A 23,137-nucleotide genomic window follows, 5' to 3' on the forward strand; every position below is an offset into this window, starting at 1 on the left:
TTAGGATTCCTTGGCATATTACCCTGAACTTACATTTTCAGTGTATCTTTTTAACTTTGCTAACGTGAAAGGGCCACTCTCAAAATAGCCTGACTTATAATTTTATAATAATGACTAATGTTTCCTATGGACAGAAATAACCTTGAATTACTTTTCAGTAAGTTCCTAGTAGCTGGGAAAAAATCCTTTTCAACTGAAAAAAGAAGGCAATATGTTATCTTGAGGCCTGGAGTTTTCAAAATTTCTCAAGAAATGCACAATGTACAAATTTCCCAAGAAACCCACAGAGATTTGGTAAATATCCACCCAGAGGAAACCAAATAGATACAAATAGAACTTTTGCCCTTTTTAAGGAAAAGCACATGACCACAGTAGTCCCTCTTCTCAATTTGTGTCTCTAATTCCAGAAAACACACATCTGTCTGCAAACAGTCATTTGAAATGAAACCAGAGGAAAAGAGCTGGGAGAACCATTTGTAATGATGAAGTTATGCCATGAATTTAGACTCTTCTGTTATTGAACAGGCAGACAGAAATTTCCTTAGATTTGTTACTTGAGTTGATTCAATCTCTTTTTTTCCTACTTGACTTTGTTGCACAGGCTATAAATTCACTTTCCAGGCTCTTATTTGCTCAGAATGCACTGCATTTCTTAACTGTCCACCAGAGCGGTGGAACTGGGATCCCCTTGGTGCTCTTTGAAGAGGGTGAGAGCATCACTTGACTGAAGAGTAGGTGGGAGACAAAAGGGCTGAATTAATTTGGTATGAATGCAGAATTTCATTTCCATGCACCTTTCCTCACACAACCTTGAAACAATCTTTTCCTGACCATGCCAAACAGCAAAACTGAGGGATGAGCCACAAACAAGAACAAAACCATTGCCACACATCCAGATAAACATTCCCAAACAGCATTTCACAGCAATACTCACCTGGAGCTACTGAAAGTGAGCTCTAGCCAGGAACAAACCCACAGTGCTGTCTGAACACACTAGGCCCATGGTCCTTTTTCCCCTTCCCATGTCCCATTCTTACAGTTTGGGAAGAAATCACCCCCCTTCAGAGTTTCAGAGCCCTGAACTCCCTGCCCATCATGATAGCACCACCTGGGGCTGTGTCCTGAGCTGGGGAAGCTCCTTTGTCACTGAAGCTGAAAGAGGCCATTCGCCACAGTCCGATACACCAGAGTAGCCAGCTGAAAAAATACTCCCATATTCTGATAGCACAGGCTCCTGGCTGTATCTGATCTGCTCCAGAGCATTTTTATTATCATAGCTCACTGTATTTTATATAGATACTCATCTGTGGGACAGTCACCAACTGTGGTCACTCCATACAGGCTGCCTGAGTGAAACCCAGGCTATCAGCAGGTCAGCAGTGTTTGCCAGCCCTCATTCCCATGCTCAAGGACTGATTATTTTCACCACCAACCTCCATAATGCTTTTCTAAAACTCTTGGAACTGGAGCCCCAAAGCAGCAGATGACAGCTCACCATGCCCTGGGCCCTGCAAACAGGAGCCCTGAGCACAGCTGAGATTCAGCTGAACGAACAGCAGGATGTGACTGATGCCCACCCACATCCCAACAGTGCTGGCTGCACATGGAGCACTGGGAAGAGTTGGAATAGCTCCAGAGGAGGCCACTGAGTTAATCACAGGGCTGGAGCCCTCAGAGCCCCTGCCAGTGCCTAAAGGGGCTCCAGGGGAGCTGGAGGGGGACTGGGGACAAGGGATGGAGGGACAGGACACAGGGAATGGCTTCCCACTGCCAGAGGGCTGAGATAGATGAAATACTGGAAAGGAATTGTTCCCTGGCAGGGTGGGCAGGCCCTGGCACAGGGTGCCCAGAGCAGCTGTGGCTGCTCCTGGATCCCTGGCAGTGCCCAAGGCCAGGCTGGACAGAGCTTGGAGCAGCCTGGGACAGCGGAAGGTGTCCCTGCCCATGGCAGGTCGCTTCCAGCCCAAAGCATTCTGTGATTCTGTGAGTTGGTGCAAACAGGTCAAACACAGTGAAGGGATCTAGGCTAATTTTTTCCCCCCATTTTTTATTGTATTTCCTACTTCCTCTGGAGACAGTCTATAGCACATAAATGCACTGGCTATGCAGAAGTTCTCCAAGAAGGTCAGCTGTGCAGGTAACTGTGCAGTGCCTTCCTTTGCACTGTGAACCTGAGCAAGGGCTGCAGCCCTCATGCAGGGGCTGTGCTGGACACCAGGGGCAGGAGCTGAGGCAGGAGCTGAGGGACCGTGTGTCCCAGGCCAGGACTTTTGTGCAGGTGTCCTGGAGCTCCCAGATCTCAAGTGGAACCCAGGGAAGGTTGGAGTCAACTTCGAGGGGGACACCTGCACTCAGCCTCTGCCCACAGGTGGTAGAGCAGTGGCCAGGAGCACAGGGAGCTGGGGAGGGTGTGAGGGAATGTGTTACAGACCTGAGGCAGAGACACAGCTCAGCAGCCTCAGCTGTGTGCTCAGCTCACCACAGGCCCTCACATTAGAGAAAGGAGGGGGTGACTAGCCACAAAAATGTGCTGTTAGAGGGGAGGAAAGGTGAAGAAGAGGAAGAAGGACATCACTGTGTGTTAAGGCCTAGCAGAGAACATGCCCATATGGCCTTGGACACCAGCAGCGAGGTCCCTGTCCACTCAGGGTGTGTCATGCAGGTCACAGCTGGTGGTAGCAGGAGGGGAGGTGGGGAAGGTTTGGGGTTAGTTGGTGCACTCAGTTGGGCCGGGCTTTTCCTGAGCCTTGCAGCTGGAATCTGGGCAATGCACCCATTGCTTCCAGAGCTTCCTTTGCTCCCTGAGCCCTGGTTAGACTTTCACACCCTTCCATCACATACCGGACGTGTATCTCAATGCATGGTCAAAAATCCAGGTCCCTGAATATCGATTTCGTGTATATCCAACGGAAGAGTCACGTTCCACTGCTTTTCCATCTAAATTGTGCAAAAAGAAATCAGAAAAAAGCCCTTAAAGTGGATGCATTTCCAAGGAATAATGATGGCTGAAGCCTATTAAAAATTTCCAAGACCCATCTGTCCCTGTGGCTTCCTGACAAGATGTCAGAGGTCTCACAGAATTTCTTAAGGCTTCTGCAGTACTATTTTACCTCACCAGGGAGAATCCAAAGTGCTCTTGAATTTCATATGCTGAGCAGCTCAGAAACTGAAATATCAGCGCCATGGCATGAACCCAGTGTGTGAATGGGAGGTGGACAGAGGGGCTCAGAGCAGGATTGTCTCTTCACTCTGTCTCAGAAATATTTCTGATTTAATGCATTACTGGAAAAGTCCTCTCCAAAATGTTTCTTCTAAAGCACCAGATTGGGAGAGCAGATTGAGAGCTTAAGGAGTCTTGTATCAAACTTCTCCTGATCAGCTTGCAGATAACTCAGTCTTCCAGGACACAAATACTGATCTGATGCTATTCCCAACAGGAGGAAATGATCCATGACTGATAAACAGTCTCCCTCTCTTTCTCTCCAATTACAACACAAGTGTTCTTTGCTTTTCCTCTCCTCTCCTCTCCTCTCCTCTCCTCTCCTCTCCTCTCCTCTCCTCTCCTCTCCTCTCCTCTCCTCTCCTCTCCTCTCCTCTCCTCTCCTCTCCTCTCCTCTCCTCTCCTCTCCTCTCCTCTCCTCTCCTCTCCTCTCCTCTCCTCTCCTCGACAGCTCCATGGGACTTCTGTGCCTGTCTGCCCTGACTTCCCTGCCCTGAGAAGTATCCATGTGCTGTGGCTCTTCAAATGCCCCTGGCCTGAGGTCAGCACATAAATCTTGCCAGAAGAAAGAACAGGAAATGTGGCACCTCTGAGCTGTGCAGGGCAGGAACCCCCACGCAAGGGCTGGGACGCCCGGGGTACCATGGAGGTCCAGGGGGGTGCAGGGGATCCACAGCAGCTGTAGCTGACAGGAGCCAGCTGAGAGCCAACCTCTCCACTGGCTTCCTCTGCTTGGGATGCCAGAGAGGGATCCCAGAGGACTGAAAGACTTCTGTGGAAAAGCAGCTGAAAGGAAAATGGTCCAAACCCACAAACAGCTCTTTGACTGGGGACTGTGGCCACTGTCCCCAACCATCCCACCCAGTACAACCCCTCCAGCCCCCACGGGGTTTGTGATGCTCCCCACGGATGGAGGCAGAGTCTGGAGTGCCAGGAGAGACAGGAGCTGGTGCAAACAGGAGGCAAAAAACACAAGGCGTGGTTTGATGTAAACACTGCAAGGGAATAGCAGCAACTGAGCTGGGAATCTCTTTTATAAATTGCTCCAAGTAACAACTAAAATATAAATAGAGCAGATGTGTGACTCAGAAAAGAGACGTAAATCTTATAATGTGCATTTCAGCCACGTCCCAAGGCTGAGCCCTGCAGGAAAACTGTCACTTGGAGCCACGTGTGCCCTTCAGCACCCTGGTCCCAGCTCAGATACATCATCCCCCGTTTAACCAGCTGTCCCCAGCACCCCCTGAAGGGAGACAGGCTGAGGGGGTGCTGGGGTTCCCACACAGGAGAGGGGTTCATTCACTCCTGAGTCACCGCTTCATCAGGATTTGCTATTAAATTAACCATTTCCAACACCTCCAGTCTCAGCTGCCCTGATGAAGGTGAATAAAATCCTACAAAGCCTCACTTGTCTGCATGGAGGAGGGGATTCAGATACAGGGCTCCCAGATGCTAGGGCAAGGAAAGCTCCTGGAAGTGCTGGGGAGCAGCAGCAGAGTCACAAAGCCTTTGCTCAAGAGGCAGGAGGCACCAGCAGCATCAGCATGTCACACTTCTGGGCTGCTCCAGTGCAGAGCTGGAATGGCCAGTGGAGCGGCTGGAATGGCCAGTGGAGTGGCTGGAATGGCCAGTGGAGCAGTGGCACATGGGGCACATTCCTGGTGTGAGGTACCCTGGTGTGTGCAGAGATGGGCACAGTGCCTGTGTGTGATTTCCATGGGGGGACAGAGGGGACCAGGTGACAAAGCTCAGCAAACACAAGGAGCTGGGCACCACTGGCTGTGCACACAGAGCACAGGACCTGATGGCCAAACAGGAGTTATTCAGAGCCACCTCCCAAAAAACAAGGGTCATGTGAATGGCAGACAGGGGCACTTCCAGGGCCCTGTTCACAAAGGAATTGGCACCAACCCCATCACCTCCAGACCAAACTGCCTTTAAAGAAGCCCAGGCTTTACAATGTGTGTTCCACTAGAAAGTGCCCTTCCAGACAGAAGCTCTCCAGTGTATATGGCTTTCAACCACCATTTGTGACTGGTCAGTGAATCTGTCCCTCTCCCCACAGTGTCCATACATTGTGAGTGTCCCCCTCACAACAGTCTGTCCCCAACACTCTCCACAGGGACAACACAGAATCACAGAACCACGGAACAGCCCAAACTGAAGGGACCCACAGGGATTATCCAACTCCTGTCCCTGCCCAGACCCCCCAGCAACCCCACCCTGGGCATCCCTGGCAGCGCTGGCCAAAGGCTCCTGGAGCTCTGGCAGCCTCGGGGCCGTGCCCATTCCCTGGGGAGCCTGGGCAGTGCCAGCACCCTCTGGGCACTTCTAGGGGAAGAACCTTTCCCTGAGCTGTCCTGCCCTAGCCCCAGCCATTCCCTGGCTCCTGTCCCTGTCCCAGGGCAGAGATCAGACCTGTCCCTTGCACAGAGCTGCAATCCCTGGTGAGGTCTCCCCTCAGTCTGCTCTGCTGCAGCTGAACAATCCAAGTGCCCTCAGCAGCTCCTCACTGGCTTTGTCTCCAGTCCACCCCAGTCAGCCAAGAGCAAAAGCCCCCTCCCCACTGCACAGCAACGCAGCCAAGCTCAACTGGAAACCAGCATTGCCAGGGGACACCGACTGCAGAGCAGCTGCTGCTGCCCAGCCAGGAGCTGTGGGGAAAAGAGGGTCCTGTGGGACAAACACCCAAGCTGCAGATGCTTTCACCAAGGGCTGGTGGTCATGGCTGGAGGAGAAGCTCCCATTGCTGCCCATCCGTCATAGCTCCACCTCTGCCTCCCAGGGCAGCAGAGATGCTTTTCAGCTTTGCCCATGTAAGGATCAAGAGCTGCAGAGGCACAAAAACTCTGAAAATACACAGAGTATTTCTTCCAAATTGTAAAATCTTTATGTCAGAAATAGTTTTGGACTTCTTAGGCTTTCCCTACTCCTGCACAGACAGCACTAACCTCCTGCCCTGCTGTTCTTAGTCGCTGTCCTGTGGTGGAAAGGAGAACAGGAAGAACAACGATGCTTCTGAGACAATCACCAGCTAAGGACATCTCCTGGGTTTCTTTCCAGCAGTATGGATAATGATCAGTAAAACCCAGGAGAAAATCCAACATCAATTCCTCTTTTCTCTCCCCCTGGAGGACAAACCAACTCCAAGTGCAATGCTGGGCAGCTCAAATCAGCCTTCTCCTGAGTCCCTTAAAGGAAACCTGGTCCAACTGCTCTTCCTTCTTTTTATTAGCAAGTGCCTTTGGATCTCAGAGACACTGCAGGGACCTGCTCCAGTCTCTCTCCAACAGAGACAGTGCAAGAGCGGTGCCTTTCCAGGTTCCCACAGGAAGCCCCTTCCCTGGAGCAGGAGGAGAGGACAGTTTGATGTTCACAGAAAATAGAAAAAGCTTCTTCTCATCACAGCAGGAGGTGGGGTGGGGACAGGAAGCACTGTTTTGAACAGGGCACACCACAGACAGGCCACAGTCAGAAGTATTCCCACAACTGAGGAGTGATCAGGAAAACAAACAGCAACCTGTAAAACCTGCTCCTGAGCTCAGACTCATTTATAGAAAGCATCCACATTCCTCAGAGCAACTTTCCTCAACTGCTGTTTCTCAGGCTTTCCTTTCCGAGCTCCTCATCTGCGTCAAACACACCCCCAGCCCTGGGCTCACCAGGTACTGCAGGTGACTGATGGGCAAGTCCCTGAACATGCCGAAAGAAGATAAGGAGCCTTTTCTTTCAGATCTTGGCTGGGCCTTTAGGGGCAACCAGATGCAAACAGACACAGAAGGCCAATAATCCTGAGCCAGGACCCCAAGATTGATGTTCACCCAGGATCTGGGCCCTCCAGCAGAGCTGAGTGTCCAGGCACAGCTCTCCAGAGCCTCACCCTGTCCCCACACCGTCTGAGGGAACGGTGGCCCGTGCCTCACCGAGCGTCTGCTGGTTGCGCACGCCGCCGATGACCACGCAGATCTCCGCAGGCACATCCCCCGGCCCATCCTTGATGTTCTTCTTGGAATCTTTGGTGTCGTCCTGCCAGATCACCTCCTCGATGTAGTCATCTGGTACCTCTGTCTTCACTTTCACCTCAGTCATCATTCCAGCCTCTTCACTGGGGGAGGACTGAGATGTCACCGAGTCGGAGCCCTCGGCTTTCGGGCTCTGTGGGCTCCTCTTCAAACAATCCCTGAAGGGGGAAAGAGAGGAGAGAATGTGAATCCTTAATGCCAAGTGCTCTTTTTGTCATCACCAGGACCTAATTCAAGGTACTCTGGTTTATGCAGGTTATTTAAAAGAAGTATATTAATGAATGTCTGCCATACATGGTAAGTAATTACAATTTAACTGGACAAAAACAATAAAATGATTTGCTAGTAATTAAAATAACCTTTATAATCACAAACAACAGTAGTGCTCATAAACACACTGGACCCCTAAAGAAGAGCACAGAATTTGCCCTGGTTGCCAGCAGGCCACAGGCACAGCTCCAGCAGTTCTGCCTGCAGGTATTTTGCCAACACTAGTCCATACACACAAAGCCATAATCTCCCGTGGCACTTGGGGACATGGGTCACTGGTGGACCTGGCACTGCTGAATTCAGTTTGACTTGATGATCTTCAAGATCTTCTCCAACCTAAACGATTCTATGATTCCCTGACATTTTTAATTTGGAGCTATCTCCACCCTCCATCGCATCCTCTCTTTTATCTCTTCAAGCAACCTGACATCCCCTGGTATTCAGAGGCTTTACTGAACATACACAGTGCTGATCAAAGGGGACCATCTGGAGGATGAGGATGTTTAGGGAGACTACCATGTTATGGACAGATACAACTGTTGGGGATGACAGGGAAAGCCTAATAGAGGGGGAAAGGCAGAGGGGCTCCACTGTGCTCAGAAACAGGTTAGGAAAGAGCATGTGTTTTCATCTGGGAAAAGAAAAGCTGGGAATTTGTGGGAGAAAGCAATCTTAAACAAATATTCAAAACCCTTTAGAAAATGAAACTGGACACCTCAAAGCTGTAAAACAACATCAACAGGTGGTGTGGTGGTAAAAGGCAAAGGGGGTGTGAGCCTACCAGACAAGGATGTGGGAATAAGCCAGTGGAGCTCCTTTAGCAGCACTTATTATGGACCCCCAATTTTTTATACTGGTTATTAATACACTCCACCATGCAATACAAAGATAAAATAATTGCTGGTTCAGTTTGTGCAGAAATCCGAACTAAATATATAATGGCTCAAGACTACCCAGAAACAGAAACCACTGCGACATATTTAGAGTCATGTAAACACTGGGAACAGCCAAAGGTATTTGAAAACGTTTTAAGCAGAAGTAACAAAATAGAATTAAAAATAGGCTGAACTTATGGATGATCATTAGATTGTGCAACACCGGCAAAGAAAAAAGTCCCATTGCTTGGAACATCATAAAGTTTGTCAGGACAAAGTATGAATTACAGTGTTAGAGAACCAACTCCTGCAGTGGGTTCTGACACAGGTTATGGAGCTCGCAGAGGAACCAGGATGGTGCAACTGGAGGAGAAAGTGTGGAGCTCCTGGGAGGACAGGGATGAGGGGAGCAGAGGAACAGAGAGAACGATCCTCCAGTAATTACTGCCCAACCTCCCACATGGACATGGAGTCACTATTTCAAACTGGGTCAGGTACATCCTATTGGCAGAGATTTTATTATTCATCCCTTCATTCTCATTATGGAATGAAATGTACAATTAATAGCCCCAAACAGAGAGAATTAACTTTGACCAGCCTTCCCACTCATTTCCTGCCTTCTCACACATACTCCCCCCTGCTGTGCTCCCAAAATCATACAGGGCTCTTACAAGTGAGAAAGATGGATTGAGACAGAGAAGATGTGGTTGAGAACCAGACAGTCTTTATGGTAATATTACTGGGTGTGCCAAAGGCCCATCCATCTCAGCCACCATGGCGTGGCTCAGCACCCTTCCAAGGGAAGGCAGTGAGTACAGAATACTCAGGGATCAGAAAAGAGTGGGATTGATTGCAGATCAATCAAACCCACAGGGTGTGAAATGCAAAACACTGATAAAGACAACAGAAGGTTAGATAGGAAAATCTTTCCTTCCTCAGCGAGGGCTGTGGAGAAAGATCAAAGCCAGCCAGGGCAGTTCCCATGGGAGGCTGGAGGTGGGAGAGGCAGTGAGAGCTCGGTTATCCATGGCACAGCCATGGACCTGCCAGTCCTGGGCAAAGCAACAGGAAATTCCAGGCATGAGCCAAGCGATCTGGGATTAGAAGCTGATACCAGTGGCAGTGAGACTGAGGCTAGAACCTTCTGAGGAGATTATAAAAGGGGCAAGAATACGATGACTTTCTGATGATGGCAGCTTTGCATCGGTCACGTTCAAACAAACCAAATCAGCAACGGGCCCCGTGCTGCGAGGCAAAGCTGTTCTCCATGGGCATTGCTCCTGAATAGAGAGGCATTTCCACAGGATTCCTGGAATGGTTGATGTGGGACAGATTTATTCATGCTCTGGAATTAAATTAAACACCACTGTTGCTAAAAATTATGGGTGGAGCCATGGAGGGGGGGAGAGCAAAGGCTGTGAACGGGACACTCCACCAGTGGATCCCTCTCTCCATAGCTGGCTCTGCCCAAGACCAGTGGCTTCAGCACAGTCAGACAAGTTCAGGACCGTGGATGCACCCACATGGTACTGCAACCACAGAGAGCCATGCTCTGAGCTGAAGGACTGACCAAATTTTCGGTTCAGGTGCCCGAGATGGAAGGAGGAGATCATTTTCTCCCTGTCTGAAGCTGTGGTGAAGCCACTCCCCATGTGCTGCAGACACAGCGAGCAGCTTCAGGTTTCAGATGTGATCAGAAAAGCTGAAGACGGTTCCAAAACGCAGCACAGAAATGATTCAAGACTGGGAAAAGACAATTTATGACTCTATGAGACCAAACTGCTCCAGTCTGTTTCTCATGCCAAAAAGAAGACTAGGAGATTATTTGATTGCAGCGTATCATCATCTTCATGGGGAGAAAATACTGTCTTGCCTTAACTTGGCAGGGAAGAGTCGAGTGCAAGCTCATTGCTGGAAGCTGGAACCAGCTGAAATGAGGCACAAAACATTAGCACAGATGGTGGTCCACTGGAACAGCCGTTTCCAAAGGATGTGCTCAGGGAGAACAGATCCCTTTGAGTTTTCAAACCCAGAGCTGTGTGTCTGGCTGGCCCCAGGTCACTGGGCTCAGTACAGACATGCACTGGCCACACTTGGTGGCCTGGAGCTGAGGAATATAAAAATTATTAGACCAGACCAATGGACCCTCAGAACCTTTTCCCCTCATGCACGCTGACTTTGTGGATCCAGCTCTGCCAAGAAAGGAACTTCCCAGCTGGAATGTCAGCTACTGGATGGGACCTAACCCTAAAAATATTAACTGACAGCAATTCATTGCCCCTTATGTTCTAACCCTGAGCAAGTACCTGATGTGCAGAAGGACATAGCCCCAAATACTTCAGCAACTTTCTTCTACGTGATTCCATGGTTCACAAGCAATGAAAGGAGCCTGCTGTTCCCCTCAAACACAAGCAAAACCATAAAAACAGCAGCACTGACACTCCTGGGAGCAGGGCTGAGCTCTCCAAAAGCCATTTGGTGCCTTAGCTGGGGCTGCACAGCTTTGCAGAGGAGGAGGAGGAGGAGGCAGCAGTAGTGGAATCCAGCTCTCCCAGCAGGAGCGAACATCACTTTCTTGTGGTCCCCTGTGAAATCCAGGTCATGCTTCTGTGGCTAGAGCAGAACCAGGACCAGTCAGCTAAGCTGCTGAATGGGATATAAATGTTCCCAAAGGTCCAAGGGAGAGCTGGGCTCAGGCACAGCAGGTCAAGTTTGAAGCCTCCTGCTTAGGCTGGGGAAAGAGTACCAGCATCCCAGAGCAAAGCAGGAAGGAAAAGGAAGCTACTGACACTGGAAAGCTTCAGGCAGGATAGAAAGGGGACATGCACAGCCCCAGCAGAACTGGTTTTCCTTGGAAGACAGGAGTCATCACAGCCTCCACCATGCACAGCATCAACCCACACATGCACTGAGCCAGGGGAGGTGACCCAGGGAAGCTTCATTTCATTCCCACTCCTTTGGTCCTTGAATCAGCCCGTGCAAGCCCATGATGCTGCACTTGCTCAGTGTTGTGCTGAATTTTACCTCCCCTGCTACTGAGCAGCACAAAAAACCTCCATTTGGAGATGAGGATAAAGCAGCAGGAGATCTGGAACATTCTTGTTCTCCAGAAGTTCCCCGAGAGACACAGGGAGGGACAGGGAACATTCTGCCTGGGAGACATCAGGCCTCAGCACCACCGTGGCCAGGCCTGGTTCTGCCATTCCTGTCCCATGGCAGCTCTTCTGCAGCTGAGGCACAACTGCTGGAAAGGCTCAGAAAGAGGATGAGCAGCAACAGGAGTGAATTTTCAGTTCTGCAGCTCCCAAGGCTCCAAGCAGGTCTCACAGGTTTCGGTGAGCACACAGAGAGAAAAGGACTCAAAGCTTTCGGAGTGACAGTTAAGTTCTGTTTCAGTCCTGGGGGCTGGGGGCAGAAGGACTCCCCAGTGTGACCCAGGCAGTGCCCATGTCGCCCATGCCCACAGAGACCTGTCCCAGCTGCCAGATCCTTGCAGGGGCAGTGCTGGGGCCACACTGGGACCAGTGATGGCCAGAGCCTCCACTTGGTGGAGACAGCAGCGCACAGGAGCCAAGGGAGAACCTGCCAGAGTCACCTCCCACCGCTGGGTCCCCAGGCCACCCTCTCCTGGTGGCTCTGAGTTTGGTTCCCAGCCTCATGCCACCACCCTTCTGCACAAAACAATGCAGGTTCAGTGTTCAGTTTGGCCTTCCAGGGGTCAGCTGCACCACCCTCTGCAGGTCCAACCTGCATTCAATCCATGGGCTGATGTTCCCTGGGAAGAAGATATTCCTGTTCTCCAAACCCAGCACTGCTTGCACACGACAAAAACTGCTCAGAGCCATCAGGCCACAGAGGAGCAGAGTGCCCAGGCACAGCTGGCTTAAACCCTACCTCCTTCCACAGGGGGGATCTAACTTCTTCTCCATGGCTTTGCCCCTTCCTGGGAAATACCAGCCTCCTTCACTGTTCCATGCCCTGGTTTTACTGATCTGTGGCTGGCAGTCCAAGACGCTCTTCCATGCTGAGGGAGAGGAGGCAGAAGCCTTGGGATCCCACAGTGCTCACTCCGTGCCTGGTTGCTCCTACAGGTGAGGTCCTGTTCCACTTCCCAGAACAGACTCTGTGATTTCCAACATGAAAGAGGCAAACAGACATTGCACTTGCATGTATCACTGCTCTCACTAAGTAGGCCACACAGCCAATTACTGTAATACCAGCTCTGCCATCTCACAATACTCATTTCAACATTGCTGCCTGCTTTGATCATCAGACTTTCATCTTCCGATGACGTTACGGCCACTTTCATGTCAGACACAAGTGTGTGAAGGCAGAAGAGATTTCAGAAGGCCTTAATGAAGCCTCAGCATGAGGAACTGGAAAGGCAGGGGTAAAAGTGGGTTCCCGGACCCATTTGCGTGCAGCTTCCTTGGCCCTACACCTGTGGCAACTCATGAAGGCCTCAGGCTTTGGCGGGGCTCGATGATGCAGCACGACACTATGGACCAGAACAGTTCTGGGTGTGAAGCCTCACCAGCATCAATGCAGGGAGGAAACGAGGGCGATGCCAGGAGCTCTTCCTGAGGGAAGGACGGAAAGGAAAGGCTGACACCAACCAGAAAGGTGCTGACACCAGTCCCCTCTGCACAGTGACACCACCCACAGATCCAGTAGCCCCTTCCAGCTGATCTCCTGTGGCAGGAGCTGGGAGAAGGGGGTGAAGGCTGAGCATGGAGCTATTCTGGTCCCTGCAGGGTCTCCCTGGCTGTGATGAGCAGAACAGCAATGAGTGAAAGCAAATGGGGCCCGTCAGCTGCTGCAGCCACAAGAAACTCGCGCTTGCAGTTTGCTTTCTGATCTGGAGTAGCATCCTCATAAATAATGAAAGTGACTAAAAGCTACTTAAAAAACACACACTCCTCCCTTCTGAAAGAATGAGAAAAAAAAAAACCAATTATAAAAGGACATTTCTTCCAGCTAGGAATAATTTGTCATGTAATTCTCTGAAGACAGCAACAGAAACATGCGTGCTCTGTGCTCCCTTTGAGTCATCTGTGATTGCATATGTACTCAGATGGCTTCTAATGAGGCTATTTTTACAGCACACATCCTGCTGAGTTTTTGGGGAGGGGCAGAGTGAGATCAGTGAAGTATCAGTCTTCAACATCAGCTCCTCAAAAGGACAGGAAAAGGAAACACGTGGAGGAGGATGTACCACTCTGAACCAACACCTACAAACAGCTCTCCTGCCCCAGCAGAGAATGTGGAGCATCTTTTAGTTTTTTCTAAAAACACTCAAGCTGGAAAACCCAGAGATCTTTAGTGCCTTGATATCAATGATGGCCAAGCTGCACAGGGCTCTGCACACGTTGCTGTGGTGGAAGCTGTCCCTCATGGCAGGGGGTGGAACAGGATGGGTCTGCAAGGTCCCCCCAGCCCAACCCATTCTGTAATTCCATGGTGACACCCCTTGGCAGAGGACAGGGTGTGCCCAGTTAGAGTAAAACTAAAACACAGTTTGGGCACTCCTTGGAAGGCTCTTCTGGTCTGCAGCACCAAAGAGGTTCAGTAAGGACCCAAAACCACTCACAAGGACTAAGCAATGGACACCTCTGCAGAGGCTACCAGGACACCAGCACCAGTGGGATGTCCCAACTTGTCTTCTGGAAACCAACATGCAGTTGGCTCATCCAAGGCTAAATCAAAAGGCCTCAGCTGTCAGAAAGCAAAGGAAGCAAAAAAATGGGAGAAGCCGAAACTGGGCTCAATTTACAGATATCTGCCATGGTTTTACAAGAACCAGAAGGTTCCTGTCATGACTGGAGCTATGGGAAGTGGAATAGACAGAACAGATGTAAATGAACTCTCATTTTACATGGAGATGATGAAAGCAGAGACAAGAAAAAGAAGGATGTAAGTTGAAAATCTGCTTGTCTGATAAATTAACTGTGGTGGCCTTCCCACCCCTCTCCATGGCTCTCATCTGCTTCCTGGGGCAGCCCAGGGGCTGGGCTCTGTGCCTTACATCAGGAGGAGGTGGAGAAGATCACGAAGCAGAGGAACTGCATGGTGTCCTTCACTGGGGACATCTTCTGCAGACATCACCAGACAAAAAGATTTTCAAGTGCAGGGTTAAAGGAGAGAAAAGCAGGGGCTGTTTTCCCCAGTGTGACCCAGTGAGAGCTCCTGGCTCCAGGCTCCAGCCCCAGCTTCAGATGTTCCCTCACACCCTGAAAGCCAAAGATGCCACCCCAAACTTCTTGTGTCACAGTGTCCAGAACTGCTCCTCTCCAAAGGACTCAACCCCCACTCCCTGCCACAGCTCCCAGAGCCTCTGCCAAAGCCCCTCTGCAGCCTGAGCCCGCATCCTTCAGAGAGGATGTCCTGGTGCTATGTGTGAAGTGCTGGAACAACCACCCCATCCTGGATTCCTCCTCTGAGGAACAGGCACGACACTTCCAGTGTGGATTGCTGCCTCTGGTCATTGAGCATTTGCTGGAAAGGAGATTCTCTTTCTGTGAATCTCCCCTCCACAGGAGAAAACCTCCTCTGCTGTCTCTTGAATGAAGCAAAGCAAATACTTCCTTAATGTACATTGTGTGCGCACTAAAATATCCCTTCTGATCCTTGACTCTTTCCATTTGGGAGCCTGTCCACATTCCAGAGCATGGATACCCAAGCAGGACACCCAAGGCTGCCACCAGCACTCTGGGTGACACACACAGCTGGTTCATATTCCTGAAACCCAAATTTTCACTTGGTCACAGAGGGGTTCATCCTGTCCTGATGTTATTTTAGGGGATGGCAAGTCTCTCCCCCATCAGCAGTACAGGAGAGAAGACTTGCTGAAGAACAGAAAAAAAGCAAAAGCTGGTCAGAGCTTCTGGGCATTTCCCTCATGCAACCTGCTCTTGTGAACCTCAGCATTCACAGACTTTAAGGTCCCTGCGAGGTCACATGTGCTTCTGTGGTCTCTGTGCTGGTTCTGTCCATGGCCCCGGAGCTGCATCCTTGTCCTTGGCTGGGTTTCTTCACGAGGCTGCTGGGTCCCCTCTTGCCATCCACGACCCTGAACATGCTGCTCCTTCCTACTCTGACCAAGGATGAAGCTGCAGCTCCTGGAGGGTCTGAGGTTCTCGCTCCAAGTCAGTTGGACCTGGGGACATCAAATTAACTGGGCACACAAAGAAAATCCCTGAGGCAGGAGAAGCAGCCCAAACCCTGCCCCTATCTGGGACATATTTACATCCTCTGCTTTCTCCCTCCAAAATAAACTGAACACGAGGCCACATCCTTCTGCAGGCAGAAGTGTGACAGTAGCTGCCATTCAGGCTTTCCTGGGAGAAATTTGCCCAATAAATACCAATATTATTAAGGAATTCATAAATTTAAAGGACATGAAGGTTTTGTAGAAGAGAGGTGCCTCAGCGAAGTTCACCCTCTGCCTCTGAGGGCAGCCAGCTCTTGGAAACAGAGGTAACAGCTTTCGAAAACCCTGAAATACATAATACAGCACTCGGTGGTGTGTGTGGTGTCAGTGCTAAAATCTAGGGAAAGCAAACAAACAAAGCAGAATACTTAATTTTTCCAGCTATCTGGGTCTAGTAAAACACACAGCCTTTCCTGACAGCAAACTCTGCTTCAGGAAGTCCAAGAGGAATTTAATCATGCGTTCATTCCTCAAGGGACGTTCGGCAGCTCTGAATCCTTCAGAGAAGGTAAACTCCAGGACCAATCAGCCTGCCTCTCCTCTGGAAATTAAACATTAAAATACAAACCAGAACAATAGTCAAGAGCCACAAAGAATTCCTAAGGTATTAGCAAAACAAATTCCCTTCAGTCCTTATTAGGAATATCTTGAGGATGGTTTGAAGAGGAAAGACTAACCAAATATAAAAAAAATTTTGGCTTATCCAACAAAAAACAACCGCGTGCTCTTTGCCAAAAGCAAAAGAATTCAGTCAGATAAAAAATGCAACACACAAATGATGCAGGTTAAAAACTGAATTTAAGATGATAATGGAATAGCTGCCAGCGTCTTTAAATTTTCAAGCGTGGAAATGTCAACAGAGACAAAGAAATTCAGGGAAAAACAAAGAGAATAGATTAAGGATTTATTTATATCAGTGAAAGAGCTCTGTGTTCCTTGACTAAGAAATGACTGAGGGGGTAAGAACTGAAATGGCCACAGGTCTCCAACATGCCATGAGGAGTGAGGGGGTGACCCAAGGAGTCCTGATGGCTCAGCTTTCCTGAAGACTGTAGAACTGCCATCTCCTGGTACTTTATGGCTCCAGAAAGGGACATTTCTCCACCTCACACCATCCAAAGCTCTCCAGGATTTTGGCACTGGGCAAACTGGTGTGGTTTATACAGAAAATACTCCTGTCCCTTGGAGCTGGGATGTGTCTGAGAGCTGTCATCTCCTCGTACGTGGACATTTGACCTTCTTTTGGGTTTCAGGAAACCTCTTCAGGTTCCCCACAGCTTCTGTCCTGGTTGTCATATAGAACTGAACTATCCATGGCTCTAAAACTGGCCAGAGGGCACTTTTGAGGGGTTTTGTGCTGGTTGGTTGGTTTGTTTCTTTTTGAAGATGGCTGGTGAGAGCCCTTTGGTGGGCGCCAAGGCTTATTAAATTCCTTGTCTAATTAGTAAGAGTTTTCTCCTTTTTGGATGCAGGATGAGTTGGAAACTTCTTGGTGCTCTGGAACTGAAAATCCCATAGGTTGCCTCTTAAAGAAAGGGGAGACAATTGAAATAATCTTCTTTGGAAAAAATTCCTGGAAATATCCAGCCCCAGGCCTGTCCCCTCCATGGGCTGTAGAGCCCTCTCCTGAGCTTCAGAGGACCGCAACCTCAGAAATTCTCCTTCCCCAGTGCTGGGGACCTGGTGAGCTGGAAGAGGAGCCCCAAGAAGAGTTGGTGCATTCCCTGGGCACTCCCTTGGGGGACAGGAGCTGCTGGGGAGGATGTGTTCACAAAGGACAGAGCAAGGGATGTGGGGAAGAGAGGGGAAGTGCCACCAGGGAGGCTGGAGAAAGGTGAACTGAGAAGGAGCAAAGTGGGCGCAGCCCTTTCTCAACAGCTTTTCCTCCCAGGGCTCCCCAGGGAATGGTCCCAGCCCCAAGAGCTCCAGAAGCATTTGGACATTGCTCCCAGGAATGCCCAGGGTGGGATGTTGGGGTGTCTGTGCAGAGACAGGAGCTGGGCTCAGTGATCCTGGTGGATCCTTCCAGCTCAGGGATTGTGTGAGTCCATGGAAATCACATCTTCTATGGCACAGACTGAAGCACTCAGACCCCTGACGCACCACAGCTTGGTCTGGAGTACTGGGAAAACTGCACCACACCAGAGCTGGGAAACCCCCAAGCCCTGCCCAAAGTCCCCCTGGAATTCCTGCTCTGCTCCCAGTCGGGCCAGCACTCAGAGTCCTTCTCTGGACCTGCACCTCCCTGAGCCCTTTCTGGGAGCTGCAGCCCAGCGCTGTTACCACAGCACTAAAGGAGAGCAGCCGTGCCCTGGCCAGCAGCTCCAGCCCTGGAGGCCTGGATTCCCCGGGCTCCAGGAGCAGAGCTCCTCCACAGCTACATCTGTGCTGCGGGCGGGCTCCCGGCTGGTGAGAGCCCCGCTGCCGACGGGCTGAGCTTCCAGCTGGCTCCGTTCCCTCCGCAAACAGATGCAGCTCCTATAGCAGGGGCTGATTTATTCAGCAGGAGTCTCGCACATTAAGTGTAGTTAAGTCTGAAAACAAATCTAATGACTTTAAAATAAATAGCCAACAGAGGACTCCAAACTGAAATTCCTCCTTCCTCTGACACCCGCCATATAAACAATAATAATTATATAAAACCGTGTCTAACACATGACTACACAAGGCTCTGGTGACCAAGAAAAGCACACGCTGCTTGTCAGACATAATTGCACATTTGGTTTTTCAATTATTTCTTGTCAGAATCCAGAGCCCACCATCTGAACGCTGACATTAATTATTGGGAAGTTGTTAGTGCTCCAATAGTCTTCTGGAGACTCCCAGTGCTCACCCTGAGGCCCACAGCTCCCAGTGCTGCTCCCACACTGCCCTCCTCTCCCACCAAACCCTGGGACTGTCACACCACCCAGGACACCCAGCCTGGGCCACCATGGGCAGAAGGGGCTTCAGAAGAAGCTTAAACAAGTCTCCAGTGGACATCAGCAAGGAACTGATCCCCTGCCATGTGCTCACCCACAGGATGAGACCAGACCGTGTCCAGCACTGGGGCCTCCAACACAAGACCTGGAGCTGCTGGAGCAAGTCCAGAGGAGGCCACAGAGCTGCTCCAGGACTGGAGCCCCTCTGCTCTGAAGCCAGGCTGGGAGAGCTAGGGGTGCTCACCTGGAGAGGAGAAGGCTCCAGGGAGAGCTCAGAGCCCCTGCCAGGGCCTAAAGGGGCTCCAGGAGAGCTGGAGAGGGACTGGGGACAAGGCATGGAGGGACAGGACCCAGGGAATGGCTCCCACTGCCAGAGGGCAGGGCTGGATGGGATATTGGGAATTAGGAATTGTTCCCTGGCAGGGTGGGCAGGCCCTGGCACAGGGTGCCCAGAGCAGCTGGGGCTGCCCCTGGATCCCTGGCAGTGCCCAAGGCCAGGCTGGACAGGGCTTGGAGCAGCCAGGGACAGTGGAAGGTGTCCCTGCCATGGCAGGGGTGGCACTGGATGATCCCTAAGGTCCCTCCCAACCCAAGGCAGTGCGGATTCTGTGAATCCAGCCCATGCCACTCCTGTCACCACGTTCCTGCTGAGTCCCCTCCCAGCCCCTCTGAGCAGCTCCTGGCATCTCACTCCCATCACATCGCTGCCCATCATGCAGGAAAACATCCTGCCTTTTACTGGCTTTTAATTTGCTGCTTTTTAATTTTGTTGACTGTCTCTTTTTTCCTTGCAAAAGAAAGAAAGAAGCCTCTGATCTACCTTTTCTGGAGTGTTCAAAAACACGCACAGCTTTGTCAGGTTGTCTCTTAGTTGTCATCTTCCCCAAAGCAAGCAGCCATCTCTCTTCTGGCTGCCTTCAAGGAAGAGGGCTTTTTGTGCTCCTAAGAATTCTCTTCAACTTTCAAAATCTCCCGTTGCTGAGCACTCATGGAGGTGCAGCAACCACACAGGAGTCAGTGGGGGAGGAGAACGGCAAGTGCTCTCTGCCACCAGGAGCTGCCAGCTGCACACCCTGACCCCTGTTCTTCCAAAGGCAGCAACAGGCCTGGAGCTGGGGGTGGTGGGAGCACAAACCCCTGGGCCTTTAGAACTTTTAGTGTTTGCTTGAAACAGAATAAAATCAATTCACTGTAGTAAAAAAAGAAAAATAGGATTGACCCAATACCACAGTCATCACCTTAGATCAGCCTGCTACTGTGAAAAAAAATATTGCAGGAAGATAAAATCCAGACAACTTATATTATATTATATTAATTATATTATACTATATTATACTATATTTTATTATACAATATTATTTTTACTTATATTTTTACTGATAAAAATTAATTGTTAAAAGTTTCCTTGACAGTTTGCAATTAGAGAGGGTTTCAAGCAGCTATGACTTTGAGAAACATCCATCTTGTGTCTCCATCCACTGATGACCTCACAGATTCAGTCAGAGCCACATTTCCATCCTTTATCACTGACAGAGCTTTCTTGAAATAATTACATTTTGATTCTGTTTTATTATTTTTAAATGGGCTTGGTCATTCTCCTTTCCTTGACCACGTTTTGTTCAGTCAGGTAGATGATTAGGTAGGTTTTGTTTCCCCTTTTCTACAACAAAAAAAGCAATGACCAGCCTCACACTCCTCTGGACAGACAAAGGAACAGGGAGGGGGGGTCTCCCACCTCGCCTGGAGCTCCATCCCTGCCCTGGAAAGGGCCATTGCTCACTCCTGGGAGGCTGTTCAGCCCCAAGGGCAGCTCAGGCAGGTGAGATGGACACCCCAAAGGTGACATGGAGACTCCAAAGGTGAGATGGACACTCCAAAGGTGACATGGACACTCCAAAGGTGAGATAGACACTCCAAAGGTGAGATGGACACCCCAAAGGTGACATGGAGACTCCAAAGGTGAGATGGACACCCCAAAGGTGACATGGAGACTCCAAAGGTGAGATGGACACCCCAAAGGTGACATGGACACTCCAAAGGTGAGATAGACACTCCAAAGGCCACCTCCCACACGGAAGATGCACTTGCCCACCTGCTATGGGAAACCCTCCAGTGAGAGCTGCAAAATTGAATTAAAGGTTGGAATAATGAATCCAGGGAAAGGGTGTGATGCCTGGCTCCTCTCCCCTTGCTCCTCAGCTTGTGCTTTCTTTCCAAGACTTCCTTCAGGCTGATTCCCAGTGAGGCAGCACTGCTGGGCCAGGGGTGAGCCACGCTCAACGTGAGACAGAGAAGTCTTCCTCGGTGACAGACACCCAATGTTCCCCTCTGCCCAGCTCAGGGGCACCCCAGACATGTTCAATGCCAACCAGTGCCAATTGGACAAAAAAGCTGCCAGGAATGAGGGAATTTTTGTCCTGAAATGCCATTGGCAGAGCTGGGGCACTGGGCAGGGACCAGCCAGCCCGGTGGGAGCATCAAACCCGGCGGAGGCTGCACGGTCAGCAGTGGGAGGCAGGGAGGGCACCAGCACCACAGCGGTTCCCAGATCTCACTGCATGTGCTTTTATACAGCAGGATGAATTTTATGTAAGGAATAAAATTTCACAGTGCTTTCAAGGCCCCGGAGGGGACAGGAGGAGTCACCATCCCTGGATGGGTTTAAAACAAGCCTGGATGTGGCACTGGGTGCCATGGTTTAGTTGAGGTGTCAGGGAACGGGTTGGACTCGATGGTCTTGAAGGTCTCTTCCAACCTTGTGATCCTGTGAGGCCCAGGGCAGACCCACCGCAGCATGTCCCTCTCCAGAGTGGGAGCAGCAGAGACACCTCTCAGTGGGATCACAGGGGAATGGGGTAGTGGGACACCTCTGTCCTCTCCTTCTGAAGCACAGAAGGGTCTGCACAGCCCAAGGTCTCCATCCAAGAGGCTCACCCTGGGGCACTCAGCCGGAACTTCCCACACCACACACAAACCACCTCTGCTTTCAGTCCTCAATGCCAGGATGAGGCCAGCTTCCCACATCCATCTTTCCAGCCATATCCAAAGAGGGCTGCGTGGACACTCAGCTCCGACACCCATCCCACCTTTGGCCACCCCGTCTCCAGGAAAGAGAGCGCAACTGAGCAGAGCTGACCCACCCAGCACATCCCAGCCCTACCTGCTGGAAGAGCTCCTCCGCCCGCTGCTGTTGCTCTCCTCAGCCTAGATCAAAACAGAAAAGCTGGTTAGGTTCAGAAGGACGAGGCTGCTCTCCAACCCGAACTTGGGGTTCCCCAGAGCTGCACACAGCCCCGTGCTCCGCTCTGAGCCTCCCCAGCCCATCCCCGCCCGAGTCTCAAGCAGCGATCCCTGGCACGCAGAGCCACGCCACCGCCAGGTGGGAAATCAGGAATGGCCAAATTCCTACATCAGGAGAGTCAGGGGGCCATTCCTACGTCCAAATGTCCACATAGGAATGGCCCCCTCCAGGCCCAACACCTCCCCTCGTTAGCCCCGTGCCCTAATTAGCCCCTGCAGGCCCTGGCAGGGCTAAGCAGGGAGGGCCCAGGGTCTCCTCTCGCTCCTTCCCTGGCTCACTGATGAGAGCCTTCCTTGGAAAGACAATATTATTCCAATCCCAGAAATTTTATTTCTGAATTTGTGCAAATACAAGTTAAAAGATATTAGCTGCATTTCACATTTTGTGCAAATGGCAGAAACAGGCAATTCATGTGCAGCAGGATGGGGGCCAGCCAACGATTTCGATAAAATAAACCCTTTTTTAATTTAAATGCTAATGCACTGAATTAAAATTTAATAACTGAGGAAATTGAAAAGCCGAGCAGGAATATTGGAAATAAATCCAAGCAGAAACAGCTGAAATTAAAAATTCTAGAGAGTGGGAGGATAGCAGCTAAGCTGTCTTATATGATTACATTTTTTTTTTTTTTTTTTTTTTCAGAACGAAGGGGGGAAGGAAAAAATCCTATCTTTGGCTGGCTGTAGGGCAGTAAATCGAGAGTGCTGTGATTTATTGCTCAATTTTCCTGAGGGAAAAAGGCTTTCTTTCATGCTGAAATATTTCATAAATTTCAAGCCAGCATAAATTCTTAATTTAAAAGTTACGGAGGTCACATTTAGTGCACTGGTACAATTCTGAAATCTTAAAGGAATAGCAACCCAAAAAAATTGCAATTTGATTTTATTTTTTTTTTTTAATTCTTCATGTAAAATTTTCTTCAAAAGGAATTGTCCAAGTTACACAAAGCAGAAACACAACCTGGCTTCTGAAGGGATATGAAATCCACTGGAAATGAAGAGATAAAAATCTAATTCAATTACAAAAAGGTATTTTGTTATGATGATTATGATGCTGATTATTATTATTATTATTGTTATTATTATTGTTATTATTATTATTATTGTTACTGTGAGCCACTTGAGGAATTTGTGTTAAAAAATTTCTTCTCCCCATTGCCTGGGAAAAGCCAGAAGGGAGGAGCTGACAATGTAATTGCTTCTGTTAGATCTCCAATCTTTTGTGAGCACTGATATGTTCATTTGTTATACAGCTGTTCAGCTACAGAAAGGATGTCAGAGCACCCATAATTCAAAGCAATCAATCAAAAATTAATGAT

General features: G+C 49.9%; 1 protein-coding gene across 11 annotated transcripts in view; it reads right to left on the minus strand.

The window, feature by feature from the left end:
- Positions 1 to 23,137, minus strand: part of ZNF618 (zinc finger protein 618) — a 147,222-nt gene that overhangs the window by 62,597 nt on the left and 61,488 nt on the right. For 9 of the 11 annotated variants that reach the window (XM_038156721.1, XM_038156719.1, XM_038156726.1 and 6 more), the window contains exons 2-4: positions 21,679 to 21,722; positions 7,144 to 7,400; positions 2,842 to 2,937 (exon numbers count right to left, since the gene is read on the minus strand). In XM_038156721.1, the coding sequence (XP_038012649.1) occupies positions 2,842 to 2,937; positions 7,144 to 7,400; positions 21,679 to 21,722 (397 nt within the window). The remainder of the gene's footprint in view (positions 1 to 2,841; positions 2,938 to 7,143; positions 7,401 to 21,678; positions 21,723 to 23,137) is intronic. The other 2 variants (XM_038156725.1, XM_038156730.1) reach the window with 1 other exon arrangement.

Source organism: Motacilla alba, chromosome 17 (assembly GCF_015832195.1).
Source record: "Motacilla alba alba isolate MOTALB_02 chromosome 17, Motacilla_alba_V1.0_pri, whole genome shotgun sequence".
Taxonomy (NCBI): domain Eukaryota; kingdom Metazoa; phylum Chordata; class Aves; order Passeriformes; family Motacillidae; genus Motacilla; species Motacilla alba.